The 20,034-nt window shown below is 39.3% G+C and overlaps 2 protein-coding genes across 3 annotated transcripts; one reads left to right on the top strand and one right to left on the bottom strand.

Moving 5' to 3' along the window:
- The first annotated feature begins 73 nt into the window (after positions 1-73).
- LOC135666644 (exocyst complex component EXO70B1-like) lies at positions 74-2,640 on the top strand. The gene has a single exon (XM_065178271.1). It carries the CDS (start codon positions 354-356, stop codon positions 2,391-2,393), a length of 2,040 nt encoding a protein of 679 aa, XP_065034343.1. The 5' UTR covers positions 74-353; the 3' UTR covers positions 2,394-2,640.
- Positions 2,641-12,575: 9,935 nt separating this feature from the next.
- Positions 12,576-20,034, bottom strand: LOC135666643 (ABC transporter G family member 44-like). 2 transcript variants are annotated; one of them, XM_065178269.1, is made up of 24 exons: positions 19,572-20,034; positions 18,891-19,011; positions 18,694-18,782; positions 18,509-18,593; positions 18,225-18,384; positions 18,061-18,137; positions 17,828-17,881; positions 17,634-17,724; positions 17,198-17,499; positions 16,828-17,109; positions 16,429-16,745; positions 16,192-16,352; positions 15,988-16,091; positions 15,750-15,906; positions 15,531-15,653; positions 15,320-15,459; positions 14,867-15,220; positions 14,505-14,795; positions 14,330-14,413; positions 14,108-14,241; positions 13,798-14,025; positions 13,509-13,680; positions 13,115-13,369; positions 12,576-13,020 (listed from the first exon to the last, which is right to left on the bottom strand). In XM_065178269.1, the coding sequence occupies exons 1-24, from the start codon at positions 19,898-19,900 to the stop codon at positions 12,763-12,765; spliced, it is 4,368 nt and encodes a 1,455-aa protein (XP_065034341.1). In that variant the 5' UTR covers positions 19,901-20,034; the 3' UTR covers positions 12,576-12,762. The 2 variants fall into 2 exon arrangements, with proteins under 2 accessions (XP_065034341.1, XP_065034342.1); XM_065178270.1 differs by having other exon boundaries at positions 14,888-15,220.

The raw sequence follows: 20,034 nt of genomic DNA, 5'->3' as shown, positions 1-20,034 counted from the left end.
CTTAATTGGATCGGATCAGTAACTCATAATACTGGTCCACTGACGGGCCGGGTGCGTTCCGTTCCTCCAACACCCAGACGCTTCTCCCCGTCTTTCACTTACACTGCCTCACTGCTTTCAGCGAAGTCACAAGTGGTGGCGGTATCGCTCTGCTGGATCAACGGATTGGAAAGTAAGAGCAGAAGACCACGAAGAAGCGACCCGAATCGACGCCCACTCCATTCTTCCCCCTTCTCCTTCCCCTCGCAACCCTAACCCTGACCCTGGCGCTCTCGATTCCGATCCCGAGACCCCGACCATAGACCGGAATCCTTTTAAGAGCTTCATCACCACCACCGGATCTCCGATCGGCGATGGCGGCGGCCGCGGCGCGGGCCGATGGCCAGGAGAAGGTGATCGCTGCGGCGAAGCACATCGTCAGCAGCCTCGCCACCTCGAAGAACGCTGCCGAGGACATGATCCGCATCCTTTCCGGCTTCGACAACCGCCTCTCCACCATCAATGACCTATTCGCCCCTTCTTCGGACCGCAGCGGCGGAGGCGCCGACGTTGATGGCTATGCCCGTGACCTCTCCGTGGCTGAGCTCCGCCTCGAGGCCGCCCAGAAGGTGGTTCTTCGCTGGGACGCCTCCGATTCCCTCTTGTGGGAATCCTGCCCTGGGGACGCTGAGGAGTACCTTGCCGCTGTCGATTGTCTCATCTCCCTAGCCGAACTAAGCACCTCCACCGGCGCCGGCGCCGGCGCTGCGGAAGACCTCGTCGGTCGTGCGGAGATTGCACTTCAGATGGCAATGTCCCGCCTTGGGGAGGAGTTCCGCCACCTGATGGTCCGCAACGCCGTCCCCCTTGACTCTAACGACCTCTGCTCCTCCATTCGCCGCCTCTCCCTCTCCTTCGCCTCTGACAGCGGTGATGCTATAGAGGACTTTGAGAGCTCTGTTGACGATGAACATCACCACCAGCAGCCAACACCGCAGCAGGAGGAGGGCAGCCCTGAGGATAGGTCTGGAAGCAGCCTGATGGATGATCGGAACTTAGATCTGATCCATCCTGAAGTTGTTGCCGATCTGAAGGCGATCGCAGACAGAATGATCGAGGCCAAGTATGACAGAGAGCACCGTCATGTTTACTGCACCGTCAGACGGGACATTCTCGATGAGTACCTCTCCATTCTTGGTGTCGATCGGATTAGCATTGAGGAGGTTCAGAGAATCGAGTGGCGGATGCTCGATGACAAGATGAAGAAGTGGATTCAGGCTGTGAAGATTGTCGTTCGTGTTTTGCTCTGGGGTGAGAGACGGCTCTGTGACCAAATTCTTGCTGCCTCGGAGGAGCTCAGGGAGGAGTGCTTTGCAGAGACCACCAAGGGGTTTGTCATGCAGCTACTAAATTTTGGGGATGCCATTGTGATATGTCAGCGATCATCAGAGAAGCTCTTTCGTATTCTCGATATGTATGAGGCCCTCGCTGATGTTTTGCCAGATCTCCATGCCCTATTTGCCGCAGACCCAAAGGACCTCATATGTGACGAGGCTGATGGGATTCTGAAGAGGTTGGGTGATGCAGTAAAAGGGACTCTCATGGAGTTTGGAAATGCAATTCAAAAGGAGCCATCTCGGAAGCCAACACAGGGAGGTGAGATCCATCCCATGACCCGTTATGTGATGAACTATGTAAAATTTCTTGTTGTTTACATCAATACGTTAAATATCCTTTTGGATGATGGTGGAGTGTGTGGCACTGACGAGGGTTGTTCTGAAGGTTGGGAGAACAAAAACACTGATGGAGAGAATTTTGAGAATATGACTCCATTAGGTCGTCGCATGCTTTTGATAATCTCATATTTAGAATCTAATCTGGATGAAAAATCTAAAGTTTATGAAGATGGAGCAATGCGGTATATATTTTTGATGAACAATATACTCTATATAGTCAACAAAGTAAAGGATTCAGAGCTTGGGAGGCTTTTGGGAGACCATTGGATAAGGAGGCATCGCAGCCAAATTCGGCAGTATGCCACAAGCTACCTTAGGACTTCATGGACAAAAGTGTTGTCTTGTTTGAAGGATGATGGATATGGAAGTGGGAGCTCGAGTAGCATCTCAAAGGTTGCTCTCAAGGAGAAGTTCAAGAACTTTAACATGGCATTTGAAGAAATATACAGGGTTCAGACGACTTGGAAGGTTCCAGATCCTCAGCTTCGAGAAGAATTGAGGATTTCTATATCAGAAAAGGTTATCCCAGCTTATCGCTCTTTTATGGGAAGGTTTGGTGGTCAATTAGAGGGCGGAAGGCATGGAAAATACATAAAGTACACGTCAGATGATTTGGAGAGTCATCTTTCAGATTTATTTGAAGGGTTACCAGGACTCACTCCGAGAAAAAAAACTTAGTTCACAGAAGGTAGCAGGTATGTTCTAAGTCTCATCAGGGGTCTTTTTGTGCAGACTTCAGGTATATTGCTGAATGTAAACTTGACAACGATGCTTTGTAGTCCTTGTATTGGTTATGCATAGTGATGGTTACTATATAGTTGTCATACTGACTTAATGTGTTGTGATAAAAATGCATATTTAAGTAAGCTGTAAGTGTGAAATTCTGGAAATTTCTAAAGTTTAAATCTATTGTCAAACAATCAAATGTTGACTGGTTCTGTTTAAATTATTATGGCTTGTTAAACTTTGCATTGCTTTTGTTGAGGAAATATCTGCTTCTGTTTAGTTGTCTTTACTTTCTTATGTGCCATTGTTTTGTACAAAGCTACAAAATGTATTCTTGCGGTTTGCATGATGAAATTTAACCAAAAAAATAAATGGGAATTTTAAGTTTGTTTCTGGTATTTGGTATTCTATGTTTCTGTTGCATCAAAACCAGTCTGTCAGGATTGATTTCATACCTAGTTTGTATTTCATTTCTTCAAAATTTGGGGCCTGTATTCTATGTACCTCTTTTGTGGAATCTCCATATTGTTATTGGTCATTTATCTTTTAAATTGATGATGAAATTTGATTTTTACTTTTTTATTATCACAATCAAAACATTTGCTGCACAATCTATGAACAATGATCTCCATACATGGACAAGTTTGTTCAGTTTTGGAGCTCCAGGATACGCAAGTAAAGGGACTGCAAATTCTGGAGTTGACTTCCTACCAGGACTTTTCTTCATGTTGTTGGTGAAGAATTTGTGTCTTGGTTCTCAATCTTCCTTTGTGATATCCATGTGATGTGGTGCAATACTTGTAGGAATAACAAGTGGATTCATAACTTGGAACTCCTTGGCTGATTCTGGAATTTCTTCTTCTTCATTGTCTTCGTCTTAATTTACATTTATTTTCAAAGTATCCAACAGAAAATATAGTAGATGGTGGATCGTTGCTTCTTTAACATTTGGATATAAGAAATCCATCCCATAAATCATCATCTTTGTCTACTGCCGTAGATCTTTTACTTTCCTATTTGTGAATATGCTATGGAACTTGTCATTCTCTTGTTTATATCAATGGGGTTGATTTTGATGATCAGAGCTTCCTTTCATGACACTTTCAAACGTTCTTTTGATGTTTGCAAAGCCTTTGTTCTCTCTTTTTTTTTCCAGATTGTTATTGGTTCTTGAATGTTGTCATCATCTTTTGTCATGAGGCTTTCATACATCCTTTTCATCGCTGCAAAGCCTTTGTTATTTTTCAACTTGTCATTGGTTCTTGAATGTTGTTTTCATCATTTGTCACTTTGTAGGATGTCTTTCAAGATCTGAATAGGACTTTGGCACTGACCAGTGTGTTGCCTCATGTTGTTGCTTGAAGCCATTTGGCATTCTTTGTTGTTGTAAGTATAATTCAGATCCAATGATTTAAAAAGCGTTAGGCACTAAAAGATGTCAAGGTCTCAAAATGCCCGAGGCTTTAAGCGTTCGCTCAAGCGAAGCGAGATGCTCTGAAATATTAAAATATAAAAAATATAATATAATTTATAAATATGATTATATAAAATTTTTTTTGAAACCCTAATAACAGTTCTAAATAAATAGAAATTAGTAATGTTAAAATCTAACTATGAACTATTATATGATAACAATAGTTAACAATCTACTGTTAACCGTAGATTATTTACTATTAACAGTAGTTCCAGGGGGAAAAAGAGTCACCGATAGTGGAAAGTGGGGAAGGAGAGGGCAGTGGTGATAGAGAAACTTTCGGACGACAGTAGCAACGGTGGAGGAAGCTATGGACGGCAACAACAATGACAGAAGCTGTAGACGGTGATGTCATGGGCGAAGGAAGCTTCTGTGGTGTTCGTCAGTGGCGGAGGAAGCTGTGATCCTCTCCCTCGACGGTGGATGGAGTTGCACACGGAAGTAGCGGCAGCGGAGGGAACTGCACACGAAAGCCAGGTTGTCGAACCCATTCATCAACGACAAAGGAAGTGTTGGTCCTGTGTGTCGGCGGCGGGGCAGCAGCAGCGCTAGGGTTTATGGCTAGGGGTTGTTGGGGGTGGGGGGTGGGTTGGGGTTTATAGTAATAGTATGTAGCTTAGTTAGTTCAATTGAACCAACTAGCTACTGTTTAACTGAACCAGACTTAAAAGTCTGATTTGATTGCTTCGTTTGAACTTTAAGTCTGGTTCGGTTGCTTCGTTTGAACCGGGCGCTCGCCTGAGGTGCCCGGTGCCTAGGTTCAAGCGAGTGCCCAGGCTGTGCTTCACTGAAGCGTGTCGCCTGGTCGAAGCCTAAAGCGCTCGGTCTTCGCCTCACCTCACCCGAGCGTCTAGACGAGCACCCAGGTGCCTATTTAAACCACTGCTAAAATCTAATCAGACTATCACTGAATTGGCCAAAATCAGTTGGTTTATAACTTCTGTTTTCAAAAATGTTGATTGTAAGGGCTGTGAAGAGTAAGAATCAGTACTGAGACTTGAAAAATAAAAATAAGAGGAAGATGAACAAGATATTGATAGCTCAAAAGCAAGCTTTTCACTGACTTCCAACTAATGGTTTTCCATAAAATCCAGCAATATCTCAAGGTATTTAAAGATACTAGTTAATAGCCAAATTGAATTGGTTTGACCCAAAATGGATCCCACAATTCTTGATAGGCCCACCGATGGATACTAGTAGTCCAATAAGGACATCCAGATCATACTTTTAGTGATATGACAAACTTTTGTCATCAACCAGTTCAAGTATATTTTTGATCTGATAGATAGCGATACACCTCATTTGACGTGGCAATGATGACTATCTGTTGTGTTGCAAGCTATCTAGCAGATTTTTGTCACATCTCATTTAAAACTGTGTAGCTGAGCTGGAAATTGTACATTGTTATGCTACACCATATGCGATGTGATAACTGAAAGATTGCTAACCTTGTTGATAGATTGTTAAAATCAAGGATTGAAATATCGTACCGTACCAGAGTTTCGACGTTCGCTCGGTATGGTACGATACTGTATATCGAGTGGTATATCGTTCGGTATATCGCTCAGTGTATATATATATATATATATATATATATATATAAGATTATAAATATTTATATATAAATATTTTTATAAAAGGCGATGTCGCCGAAAAAGGCAATGCGACGTCGCCTTTTATAAATAAATATATATATATATATATATATATGTATATATATATATATGTATATATGTATATATATGTATATATGTATATATATGTATATATGTATATATATGTATATATATATACATATGTATATATATATATATGTATATATATGTATTTCGTTCCGTCTGGTAATGGCCGGTCCGTGTACCGATCAGTTGACGGACCGGTATGTACTGCCTATACCATGCGGTATTATTCGAAACTGCATACCTTGGTTAAAATTATGCCTAACAATTCAACACACTCGATTTATTTTAAAGGTTTTGATCATGTTATGAAGTTTCAATAAAATCTAAGCCAAGGTGCTGATTCCAATGGGAGGTTCTCATTGTTGGTTGGATCATCAGTCTTGACCTTCTTGGTTGGAACACAATGGTTATGTCCGGTTTTACTTTTGTCCAATCTAATAATTGAATCAGGATCAAGAATTAAAAGTAAGAGGTCACTTTAGCACTGTATTTGTGACACCTTTTCACTTAAGACTTCTTAGTCAAACTCTTCTTGAATTACAATATGCTAAAATTTTATTTTCTTAGGTTCCTTTTGGTTTTATTAGGGTTTCATGAAGATTTCCCATGAGACATCATGAATTTAGCCTACCATGTTTAAAATCCCCTTCAAAAGTTTTCACTCCTTGGATCTTATCCACATAATAGTATAACTATATCTCAGCATTCAAATTCCCCTATGATCTAGTAAGAAATGTTCTCAAAATCCTATCCACTAGATGTTGATCTTCAAATCCTTGGACTCATTCCAAGAATCAAAGGTTATCCTTAGAATGTCCAAATCTAATATTTAGCAGATTCCCTTCCATATATCCCATGTTTGAAACCATTGACCAAACACAAAACTTGACTTACTTGAAAGTGAGCTTATAAGTTTTGGTCTAGACCCATCCCAGCCATTATTGGTAGGACCAATATGATTTGGTACATACCGGTTAACTGGCATATGGTGCATCAGCACAATACCTGTTGGCAAAGACCAAACAGGAATAGGGAGAGGAGTAGGAGGGAGGAAGAGGACGCATATTGGAGGAGGAATCAACAATGCTCGATGCTGGACGTGAATTGGCGGAGTGGTGATGTAGCAGGGGGTGACATCGAGGCGAGGGAGCAACAACGGTGAGGTGACAGAGTGGTGTCTGTGAGTTGGTTGAAGGAAGAGGTGAGAGTGATATGGAGAGAGAAAGGAAGACAGAGAGGAGGGTGACAGAAAAAAAAAGAATTAAAATCGTGACCTGACTTTTTGACCCTAATCGGACAGTAAGCTTTTGTTCAAATCAGAACGAGCAGCAGGTGGCGGTCCACATACTGGTTTTGGTTCACACCAGTATATATTAGGCGGCACGTATTGGTCTGCCTGGTATTTAAAACATTGCTTGAAACAACAAAATTGAACTTGGAATTTGGGTTCCTCCTTGGACCTCTTGGAATTTCCAATTCCTGTATCAAGAGGGCATTAAGGAACTTGTTATGATACAAAATTACACCTGAAGCCTTTTTTCTCAGCCCACAAGGCTCACCGATAATATTCTGCAGAAGTTGGAGCTTAATAGTCAAATTGAATCGATTTTGATCCAAAATGGAATCCCACAATTCTTGGTAGGCTCACTGATGGATACTGGTAGTCCAGTGAGCACATCCAGATCATAGTTTTAATGACATGACAACCTTCTGTCATCAATCTGTTCAACTATATTTTTGATCTGATAGCAACACACCTTATTTGATGTGGCAATGATGACTAATCATAGATGGGACGAGCGATGGCAGTATGACATTTCCAAATTAGGCAAAATTGAATCATATCTAGATTGAGTCAATCTAGGGGATGGAACTAGACTTGAGTCAAAACCAAATGGAGCTGCTCTTACTCTTTAAGAGGGCCGAGTTCCTTTGGCAGAGATGTTCAAATGTTGGATTAGAAATTTGCATGTATTGTCATGACTAATTTTTAGAGAATGTATGAAAGGTCTCTAGGGTCCTATTTGTATTAAATTAGTTATTAATTTCTGAAGAAATTTGGAAGTTCTCTAGAATTATATTTATATTAAATTATTGCCTAAAAACTGTGTTACAAATGTAGTATAGGTTAGACTAAGTATTTTAACATTGGCAATCTCACTTTTGAGTTATAGAGTCACGTAATATGGGGATTTTGTGGGAATATGAGATTAACTTTTCTTCCCACGAATTATGTGATAATAAACTCATATTTGAGGGTAAGAATCTATAAGTAAAGAGGGTACCTTTATATTTTTCTCCTTAATCAGTTAAGAGGGAATGACGTTCAAAAATATCAGTAATATGTTTCTCCTTGTCTTCTCTACCACTCTTCTTCTGCATCTTTTTCGTCTTCCGTCTCTTTTTCCTTTATATTTTTCTCTTGGAGGGTACCTTCTTTCCTTTAAGAAAAAGGTCGATAGGAGGTAAACATCATGCAAGAACTTTATGCAAAATTCCACAACTTTTGCTTAAGATTCTAAGCTACGAAAGATTTCAGGCTTCATTTCTTCCAGATTAGGTTAAAAAATGAATTTAAATGTTAGCTTTAGACCAGACAGTATAATATATTTCATCACTACATAACTCAGTCAAGATGTATATGCTCTGTACTTCCTCACAGGGACTCTTGAAATGAGCATTATATATGTCTTTATTTTTAGCATGATGAGCTAGTACATCTATATGTTATTATTTGGATGTATTGCATCAAAATAATATTCTGGTTCTTTCTATTTTAATCGCTTTTGAATATGGAAAAAGTAAAAATGTTAAACTAAAACATAAACTACTGATACTGTGAAAACGTTGGAATTGTTTCGGTTCAATCACCATTAAAATGTTTTAGTTTAATCGCCAGTCGAAACATCAGCAAAAACCTGAAGTTCAACCTCGGTCTCAATGACCTATGGTTGTAGAATGTGGACTTGATGTATGGTAGAGTCAAGACTTCCTAGGATTCCAACTGAATGCATAAGAGGCTAACTGTGCTTTTCGTTACATCTGTGATGATAGGATGCTTGGGGCATTAAGTTTTGATTAACAGGGAATATGCAATTGGGAAAACATGTTCAAGGGGATGTTCATATTACAGGATACAACTTTGCAGTAGTTGATGGGAAGACTAATTGTGTTTTATCTTTACGCAGTCCTAAAGAATTTTTTGGGTTTCATGTTAGTGGAGTTGGGTCAATTTTATTCCTTTGGAGGCGGTGCTTTCTGTAACATATTTCAGTATCTATATTTTAAAATGAAATGTGTGGTGGCAAGATAGATTTGAGGGTGTGTTGGTTAGTGATTCTTGAAGGAGATTCCTCATGTTTTTTGAGGTCTAATTTGACTTCTGGAATAATGATGTTCTGTATAAGAAATAAAAAAAAGATGATTGGTTTTGCTCCAGACCGAAGTACACCGAGTTGCAGTTTGAAAATAGTACATCAGATTTTGTTAATTGGTGTTTGAGCTCTGTGATGGACAGATTTCTTTCCAGATGACCAATTTTTAATTGAAGAATTGCATATGCTGCATTGGAGGCAACAGAGAGAGTTTGAGCTTGCCAAAAACCTTACTGTCTAACGTGCTCTTGGTTTTTTGAGTTGAGAATGAGTTGCGATGATGTTATTTGAACTTGCTGAGAAAAGCCGACCTTTGTGAAACTTATTGCGAGTTAAGGAGTAGTTGATTCAAATACATGGATGATGCATAATATTATTCTATTTTGAAGTGACCTGCTCTTTCGTGATTGCTTGCCTATTAGTTTGCTTCTTTTGGATCAGTATCAACTTTCAGTGCTTCGGTGATATGCAGCTCTGGTGGTGTTATTAGTTCTTTTATTATTATTATTATTATTTTGTATCTGATTCTATGGTTATCGTAGGCACAAAATTATATAGCCCAGAGCAATAGTTTTTCATGATTTTTTTTTTATTACAAAATTTTTTAGACATATGTAATGTAGTTCGATATGCCAATGTAGGAACGCCAAGAGTGTTCGCGTCAGTTTCCGAGAACATCATTTGTTTTGAATTCTTGTTCGGTTCTTTCTTCTCATATGATTATTTTTTGTTTTCGATACTGGTAAGTCTTAACATGCTGTCACATAGATAAGTAATCAAGAGAAAGAGAAGCTAAGCATGCTTGTGTTTGAAGAGGACAACGCCATCCTTTTGATCTTAAACTAATCTTTTGTTTATGTCGTATTCTTCATGGATGATACCTTTTTCGAACCATCTTTTTTATCTTTATTTTACATCCACGCCTATTCCAAAAAATATGATCAAATATTATATTTTTATATTTTTTTTACAGATTATATATATATATATATATATATATATATATATATATATATATATATATATATATATATATATATATATATATATATATATATATATATATATATATATATATATATATATAGTCATTGCTTGTCTCACGTGTTTACTAGTTGAACTCGTCCATGGTAACGTAAGGCAAGCGGGCGAGTTAGGATTGCTCCGAGTTGTATCTATCTACATAGCTCTTCCATGTCGGCATGATATAAAGATGTGTGTCCTTGATGGACGACCATGATTCATCATCACGTGTAGGCCTCGAATGTGACCAGTCGCGAGATCAGGATCCGATAGGCCTCGAACGTGACCAGCCACGATATCAGGATCCGATAGACCACGACGACCCTTGCATCTGACTTTGTCGATTCATAGTTTTTGGTCATTTAGGATTGCTCAACCCTCTTAGAGTAATATCTCTCTTTTTTTTTCTTTTTTTTTTCCTTGGAGGAGAATTGATGGGGATCATATTACCACCATATCATTACAGTGGTCTAAGAAGATGTTGAGAGTTTTGGATTGTTACATCCAAGAAAGTCTAAATAATTACAAGCGCCTATTTTACATTTTTTATTTTTTTATTAGATTATAGTAGGATTTGAAAATGAGATAAATTTATATTAGCCCTGGACTTAGGCCTATATGAGTTATCTAAGAGGATGTCGTGCATACATCTTAAAATACACGTGATAGAGGATTTTGGAGTGGACGCATGTCTCTATCCTATGAAACCCTAATCTCCTCTCTTCTAGAATATATAGTATTCATACAATGGTAGATACTTATTCTCTTCCTATGGATCCCTACCCATCATTTTTCTATAAGAAAGTATGTGACACTCATCGACACTTATTTTCATCTCGTGGATTCTCACTTCTTTTCTAGAATGATACTTTGTGTTACTCATTCGAGGGACATCCATCTTAATAAAAGCATTGTAAACACTTTAGCCCATTTGGTCAATATGTAGACTAGGTAGACTAACATAGCAACATTAATAATTGACTCATGAGTATTTAACTATGACTTTGAGAGATCGCATTATAAAATGCTCATATTCTCAAGAGAAATTTTTTAGTTCAAGGCTTCTTTTTAAGTCGTTTAAGTCATGGTAAACTTCTCGAATGACTAATCATATATTTTAACTCGAAAATAATTTTTATAATATATTTTTGCCTAAAAACACTATCCTTACTCTCAGGTTTTTCTATCCTTATCGACTGTATTAATATAGATTTGATACTTAGTTAAATCCTCTGAATCTAAATTATCTTAAACATCAAAAGAGTTTTGTTGAGTACACTCTCCATGCAGTTTTACAAAATCTTGGAAACAGTCATTATAATGCATTTTTGTCTAAAAATACTATTCTTACTTTAAGATTTTTTTTATGGTTCTTCACGCTCGATTATATTCATATAAATTTGATACTTGATTAAATTCTTTTAATCTAAACTAACTTAAGCGAGGAGCTTCGTTGGATACATCTTACAAGATCTCGGCTCATATTCATCTTTGCTCAACGTCATATCAGTTAGAGATAGACATAAAATATAATCTTATATAGAAAACATGTCATACAGTACAATATGACCTTGACTATTTTTTATTTAATATTCATGTCAAACAACTAAATCTGAATTGAATTTCATGTAGAAAATAATCTCATTGTGAAACGAAGGTTTACTTTTGTTTTAGGGGTAAGAAAGATTACCTATTTAATGGTTAGAAAAAAATAACTACATCATATTGGAATGTTATTATTCACAAGAGTTTTAACTTCGTGAGGTGATCATAAAAACAAGTCAAAGGAAGCGGGAAATCTCTCTCTCTCTCTCTCTCTCTCTCTCTCTCTCTCTAAATTGCTATGGATTTAAGAGACGGATCTCCTCGTGCATGTATAGAATTGATGACAGTATAAAAAAATCCCAAGTTTTATGTCATAAAATTTCAAGAAGTAAGTTCGAAGATAACGCTATCAGATTTCAAACTACTAAATCTGAAGGCATCACAAGTTAATAATGTTTTGTAAACAGATGAATAACGTTTTGTAAATTGTATCTTAGCAAATTGAGATAATTAACTAGATTTTTTTTTTTGAGAATATTAATTAGAATCTATTAGGATTGTTAATTCCAATAAATGTGAATTACTGTTTTCATAAATTTAAAGAAATTTTGAGACTTGGATGGAGAAAATGAAGTCTTAGAGACAATTGTAAGTAAATAAACACAAGTGAGAGCACAAATATCTTTTGTGCATTTCTCATGTCTATTGGAAACATTAGATTGAACTAACAAAAAAAGGAAAACCGATCGATAAAATCTATAAAGGATTTAATAGTGCTGATTAAAGGATTATTCTTAGAATCATTTTTGAGTACTTTACAAATAGGAAAACTGTTTGCCACTGCACCTTTGAACTATGCTGCGTTTCTCTGTTAAGAATGAGCACATTGTACTTTTAATTATTATTTTCCTATCATCATTATTTCTCGTCATTATGATCTAATTGGATGTAACAAATTGAAATCACTAATAGCAGTCTCAACCATCCAAAAATGAAAAGAATGCATACGTATAAAGATGATTAGCCCGTTCCTAAATGCAAAGTCCACAATGTTCATCCTATAGTTGACAATTAATGCTGAAGCCATTTGCAAGCCTCTTCACTTGCAATCAAGAGAAGCGCATGTAGTCAAGTGTTCCTTGCTGCACCCAAAAACAAAAAAAACTACATGTACATAAAATTACTTGATCCAAGGCTAATCTACTCGAGTCACGTTTCTCCCATTATCTTCTTTGGAAGTTGAGCACTTTGATTGCCACAGCGAATTGGAATGCAAAAAGAGCAGCAAAACCAACAACCATCACCGCGACCACTCCCAAGAAGTCGTGCCTGAATCCGAAGAAGTCCCTCAGGAATTCAACCACAGTCTCGCCCGAGTCGAGCCTTTCGTGAACATCCCCAAACTGTGAAGTAACCAATCCATAGACCGTCCACGAAACAGGGCATGCCCAATAATACCATCTCCACCAAACAGCCATTCTCTGAGGTGACAACAGGAAAACCAGATAATTTAGGTTGCAGATTCATTTAGATAAACGTTAGATGCTTGTATGGGAGTAATGGAGCTGAGCTTACCGGTCGGGGGATAACAAATCCTGCAAAGAGATTCCATATTCCATAAAATGCAGAAGAAACTATGGCAGCAATGTTGTAGTTGGGAGTCAACCCTACTGTCATCATCCCATAGTATGTGAAGTATAGCATCGTGAAGGACAGGAAGAACAGGTACCAAAAGAATTTATCAGCTGTCCATTCGAACCCAATCATAGCATACACAATAACTCCATAAACGACAGATTGGATGAGGACATAGGGCACCTCAATTGCAACCTGCAAATGGAACGACTTGATTACACCACGATGGTTTTACATGACTACTGCAAGAAGCTCAATGATTTACATTACAATCACAAGTACAATCACAAGAAGCTTAAGGATAACTTCAGCTAGTTGACCTCATAGTAAATACCTGTCCAACTGCATACGGCAGTGCTGAATACATCCCTGCAGCTCTCTCTCTGTAAAAGACTGTCCGTTCGACAGCAACAACTGGTTGAACTGATGAAGCATATGTACACCCCATAAAAAGGACAGAAGCATAGACAGAACCCATTGCATTGAATAAATCTTGTCGTTTCTTCCTGAAATGAGTCATTTCAATGGTGCAATCCATTAATTTCAGACCAAGAGAAAGCAAGGTAGCAAGCACATGGATGACAAATAACATGAGAGCCAGTAGGGGTTCTAGAAATTCCTACCTCTTGCTTCCGAGATTCCAAAATATGGTTCCGAACAATAAGGCTATGACTACAGTAAAGAAAAACCTCACTGCGGTGTATGAAGGATTTCTCCAATATGACAATTTTTGTTTCCAGAGGCAAGCCATGCATTGTGTCGGAAAAGACCTTGAGTACTGAGTTTGGAAATAAAGATCACTTGAACCAGGTGGGGGAGTGCTGAGTTCTTTGATCAGCGCCTTGTTCCTCCTGTGATGCAAGACCAATATATAATTAGTCATGATTACAGTTCCTTTTTAAACTAACCTGAAGATGTGGTAGGTTAACGCACCGAAACAGTTCTGAATTCTTGTAGATATCACTAAAATTGACACCAAGAATGTCTTCCTGAGCCTCTGAAGTCACTTCCAACATCCATGTTGCAGGGTTATACCCATCTTTGATCTTCCTTACTCCTTTGACTCCCTAGATAAGATGACAGAATTTGTAACCACCCACTATATTACTGGAAGTATAAAGGAAGGCATACATGTCTAGTCTCTTGTTGTCTCACCTCAAAGTACTTAATTAAGTGACAAGAATGATGGCCTATTGGACCTACATAAATCTCTTCCCCACCTCTCTCCATAAGGAAAAGCTGCAATCAGAAAAGAAAGATATTAAAGAATCATGCATGTTGGCTGAGATTCAAATTCAACTCAGAACACTAGAATTTCGTGACCTTTTACCTCATCAAAAGCATCAAAAATATCAATACTAGGCTGGTGAATTGTGCACACTACAGTTCTCCCAGTGTCCACAGTGTTCCTCACAGTCCTCATGACGATTGCTGCAGCCCTTGCGTCAAGTCCAGAGGTAGGTTCATCCATGAATATTATAGAAGGGTTTGCAACAAGCTCAACAGCAATGGTTAGCCTCTTGCGTTGCTCAGTTGACAAGCCATTCACACCAGGTAATCCGACCAGTGCTTCTCTCAATGATTTCAGCTCAATAAGCTCCATGACCTCTTCAATGAACATCTGTAACAAATTAGCTATGGTAGTTAGTTCACAGGTGGATGGTACTCGGAAAAAAGCAGTCAGGATTCAACCTTTCTGTCATTGAAACTAACCATCCTAGTTGCAGAATCAACTTCAGCAGATAATCGCAGCCATGCCGAGTACACAAGAGATTCATAGACAGTCACGTGTGGTGAATGGATATCATTCTGTTCACAATAACCTGATACACGAGCAAAAGTTTCTTGCTTCTTGGGAAAGCCAGCTACGAAAATATCACCCTCTATGCACCCACCTGTCTTTCTCCCAGCCAATACATCCATCAGAGTAGTCTTACCAGCACCAGTTACACCCATCAGCGCTGTAAGAACTCCAGGCCTGAATGAGCCACTGACACCCTTCAGCAGAAGTAATCTATCCTCTTCGATGCCTTGTGCTCTCATTTCCTACACGCCAAAGGCACTCCAAAATAATGGTTATGCATGGAACTAACAATTTGGATTACTTGCACAGAAACAAGTTTCCTCCTCGAGAAAAGAAAATACCTGAGGCATGTCTACCGAGTATTTTATGCTGTCGAAGGTAATGGAAAGAGGTGTAAATGGCAGGACCATCCCTTTCCTGGCTTGGTTATCACCGGCAGTTAATACAGATGAGGACGCATTTGGATATATTGCAGTATTTCCTGCATTTGTTCAAACAACAGTTAGCTCAAACCAATAAAGGAGCATCTTTTAGTCTAAGCTCTTAGCATACTTTTAGATTTAGTGGGAGGATCAGGATTTCCTCTAGATGAAGGTTCAAAGGGAACTCCTGTTATATTCACATGTTTATCCCTCAATGCTTCTTCAGTTAAACTTGGCTGAGCTTTTCCATACGCTGCAAGCATTCAAAAGAATGGTTTTAAACACAGCTACTCTACTTTGAATTCGTTTTACAATGACATCAGCATGGTGTTTTCTTATCGATACTCACGTTTTAGATATGTCAAAGCAAGAGTGAAGAGACTGTTAAACAGTAAAACGTATCCAGCCAATGCACCTACTCCAATCCAATACCATTTTGCCTCTGGAAAAATTCCACGAGACTTCAAAATCATCACTCCCAGAGCCTTTTCTGATCTAGGCACAACCTGCAATTAAATTTCTGCAGAAATGAGGTCAAATGTTCTCTCAAATGGTTCGTTCTTCGGAGCAAGAATGTCTTCTCTTACTTGTTTCCAACTTTTTGCTAAGAACTCGTTTGTCGAGATTGAATTCTGTGCATACATTAGTGGTGAGATCCAGTAACCCCATATCCACCATTTCTTCACATCATCTGTCAAATAAGAGGCATAAAGTTCCTATCATTGAATCGAACCGAAGCTGGACAATGAAGTTGGTCTAGAATAGAATGACAGACACTAAGCAGAACATACCATGTGATAAGATGAATCCTCCAAGCACTGTCAGGACAAGCAGAGCAAAGGATGCTATCGTATTTGCAACTACCAAATTCCTACCTAGCACAGCCATGAATTTGAAGAGTCCAGAGGCCATCTGATTGACCAATAGGAGCAGCAAATACTGCTTAAATAGCCTGAAAAGAAGGCATTATGCCATTGAGTTCGAGAATCAGCAATATCAGATTTCAACTAGGACACATGAATTTCTACCTTGCAACGCTTGGGTCAAATCCTACAACATAGTAACTCAAGAACACGGAGACAGCAACTTCAATTAATGTTATAGGAATCTTCAAAATCCATGCTGGTAGAGCATAAGCCCATGCTGGATAAAAGAGATAGTCTCGTTGCTTGAAGAAAACAGGAAGCTTTATGACGGTCAAAGCAAGCTCAGAAAAGCCATTATACAAGTGAATTAGGATTAAGAAGTACAAGGCACCCATGTAAATCACCCCGTCATTGACTGAATCATGGTGCATGTTGGTTCTGAGGAATAGAGTCATCATGATAATTGCCATGATCATGAGCTGCAAGAACAAAATCAGAATGTGTTATGATTACAGAATCTATAGACTTATGGCCCTGAGCTGTGCAGAATATATTGCAAACCTGAAATGCTCTAAAAGCATATACAAAGGAATTTCTCTTCATCAGTAATAGCTCTCTCGACATGCATGCTTTCAAGAGTTCCTTCTTGCTGACACCATAGTTTGATGTGGACAGAGCAGCAGGGTGGCTTTTCCTCTTGTCAAATGGTACTGAAAGTTCTCTTCCAAGTTGCTGACCGACATGGAATGACTGGAATGCATCTGCAAATTCCCTGATAGGTACATATCTATAAAGTTCATTGGTTCGCACCCAATACTGCTGCTGATCTTTCATTGACGTTACCTGAAAATATCACCAGGAGTTTTATCATTATAGTGGGGCAAGCTACAAAGTCAACTTTTAAGTATCATGTTACAGTTTATTAACTTACCTCCTGCAAGAAGTCTGCAACGCCTTTCCTCTCAGGACATCTGAAGCCCATGGATTCAAAGAACTCAAGCACATTCTCACAAGGCCCTTGATAAACAATCTGTCCTTCTGAAAGAAGAATTATGTCATCAAAGAGTTCATACGTCTCTGGTGCTGGTTGAAGCAGTGAAATGACACACGTTGCGCTGAGAATGTGAACCGTTTGCCTGAGAGAATTCACAATTTGGAATGTGGTAGAGCTGTCTAGACCAGTGGATATCTCATCCATAAACAGTGCCCTCGATGGCCCAACAATCATCTCACCTGTGTAGTATTGCCAAATTACCAGACATCCAGCACAAATCAGCAAAGATCACCAACATAGGACATCATAGGAAAGATCAGACGCAATTTAAGAAAAGGTTTTGTTCTTATGATGAGTCTGCATATGGGAGTACCTGTGGTGACACGTTTCTTTTGTCCTCCAGAGATGCCTCTCAACATTTCATCTCCAATCATGGTGTCGGCACAGGATTCTAATCCCAAAACCTGTTGAAGTGCACAGAGAAAAAGAATAAAATGAAGGCACTCACTCATGTGATTCTGGGAAGTGAACTTGCTGCATGTGAACACCATGATAAACAATTGATACCTTTAGAATGTAATCAGTTATCACATTGGTTTCCTGTCCATCTATTGAAGTCGCCTGTGAATCAAGAACAGTTTGAATGAATTGAAAATCACATACCAGAATGACGATGACCATTAAATTCTTCAAATATCTACCCAGACCAATATAAATTTATTTCATAGAGATGAATACCAGAGAGCATCAATCTTGGAATCTGAAAAAGTTAACATCATAAGAAGATTATCTTATTTTACCTTCATGAAGATATCAACGTCAGGGTCTGGCTTGATGTTTGCAGCCTTCTCCCGTCTAGATAGCTCAGTTAACATATCTGTTCATAATGAGAATATATATTATAAGAAACAAGTTCAGTTCACCATGGAGCTGTTCATACCCAAATGGAAGGGGTGACGCTTACCATAACGAGAACCGACACCCTGGCACCTGGCAGAGAAAGCTAGGGTTTCACGCACTGTCATTTCCCCTACATGCAGATCATGTTGACTGATGTACGCAGCTGTTCGCCGAGGAACAAATTCGTCCATGTTATGGCCATTGTAAGTAACAGTTCCCGACACCTATTTTGTTGTTGTTGTAAATAAGGTTGATTGGAAATTTTATATTAGTTTCACATGAATAATTAGGGGATCATAACAAAGAGAAAAGAATGAAAAGATTCCTAAGAGAGGGAAATATCTTGACCTTAAGCTCTGAGTTCAGCTTTCCGGCAAGAGCCAACAATAATGTGGTCTTTCCTGACCCTGGGGGGCCTAGTAGCAATGTCATCCTAAAAATTGATGATAGAACAGTTAATGAAGCAAGAACATTAAGTCATACCAAAGATCCAGCATTTGTGAACCCCATTAAAGAAATGCTGTTTCAGTTACCTGTGGGGCTTGATGATGCCACAAACGTCATGGAGGATGCTTAATGGTTTTTTCTTGCTTGGTAGCAGATGAAGATAGTTAGCGAAGGCCTTGATCAAAGAAATTAAAGTGACAACACACATCAGATTTGAGGTTGAAGAATAAAAGGTAAAGGAACTTAACACTTGCTCACAGAAAACATCTAACATGTTATGTACCTCAACGGCATTAAGATACGAGTTAAAGAATGTTGGTAAGCCTCTGTTTCCAATGTAAGCATCAGCTACGATGTTTAGGTGCTGATAACGCACCTCAATGGTAGGAAATTCAAGTTCAACTCTGAAAGAATAGATTTGATAAGTAAAAGCATACAAGGAAGAACCAAGTGTATACTTCTACTTGGTGAGATAAAATCCATTGTTCCTCCAGAACATTAGTGATCTAACTTTATTTATTTGTTGGGCAGATTTGGTTGTCATTGAGGAAGAATACATTGTATAATATTTTCACCGTAAACTCTTTTTCATTGAAAAAGACCTCCTCCTCCGAAAAATCATTCTCTTCTATGTCAGGGGAGGGCTTCATGTTCTCTTCTTTAAATCCCCTCGAGATGGAAAAACCACTTTTATATCCACAATACCCTTGATTAGTAGGGAAGAATAATGGACAAAATCTAACAAGATGAGAGTTGAACCTTTGAGGAGTGATAGGTCCCCCTTTTTGTTTTTCTCTCAAAGATCATAGTCAGCAGTTCTCCAACACAGTAAATAAATGATTCCAAGATTTCAGAGAGAGAGAGAGAGAGAGAGAGAGAGAGAATCAAAATATATCTTTTTCTTTTATCTTTCAAGAACGAACTACAAGATTGAAACATCCAAAGAAATGGGTGGGCATGTCACCTGTGGATCCGCTCCCGGAGCTTCAACAGGAACCTCTCATTGTCCTCCTCAGCAACCCTAACGAGCCTCTCCAACAATCTCTTCCGCTCCTCGAGAGCGATGCGGTTGACATCGATCTCCCGGTGCTCTCCCTCACTCATCAAAAGGAGCCCCCTGCGAACCCGGTCGTAGGTCGGTAGCTTTTCGAGGGCCGCCCACTTGAGGGCCTCCTCGTCGTCCTCCCCGTCGCGGGAGAAGGAGCGCGAAAAGACGGCGTCCTCTCCACGCCTCCATATGGACGAGCTGTTTACCGTCGCGCTACCGCCTCTGTAGGCCTCCACGATATCCATGGAGAACGAGGTCTGCCGGGATTCTGCTACTCTTATGCGGCGAAAGGGAGATCGGGACGCACAAACGGGCTCCTCCGGGGTTCTGCTCCTGTTATGCGGCAACAGAGAGATCGGGACGCGGCGGTGAGTGGGGG

This window comes from Musa acuminata, unplaced genomic scaffold (genome assembly GCF_036884655.1).
Source record: "Musa acuminata AAA Group cultivar baxijiao unplaced genomic scaffold, Cavendish_Baxijiao_AAA HiC_scaffold_1117, whole genome shotgun sequence".
Taxonomy (NCBI): Eukaryota; Viridiplantae; Streptophyta; class Magnoliopsida; order Zingiberales; family Musaceae; genus Musa; species Musa acuminata.
Note: the sequence above shows the minus strand (reverse complement) of the source record. Positions and strands in the feature narration are given on the sequence as shown.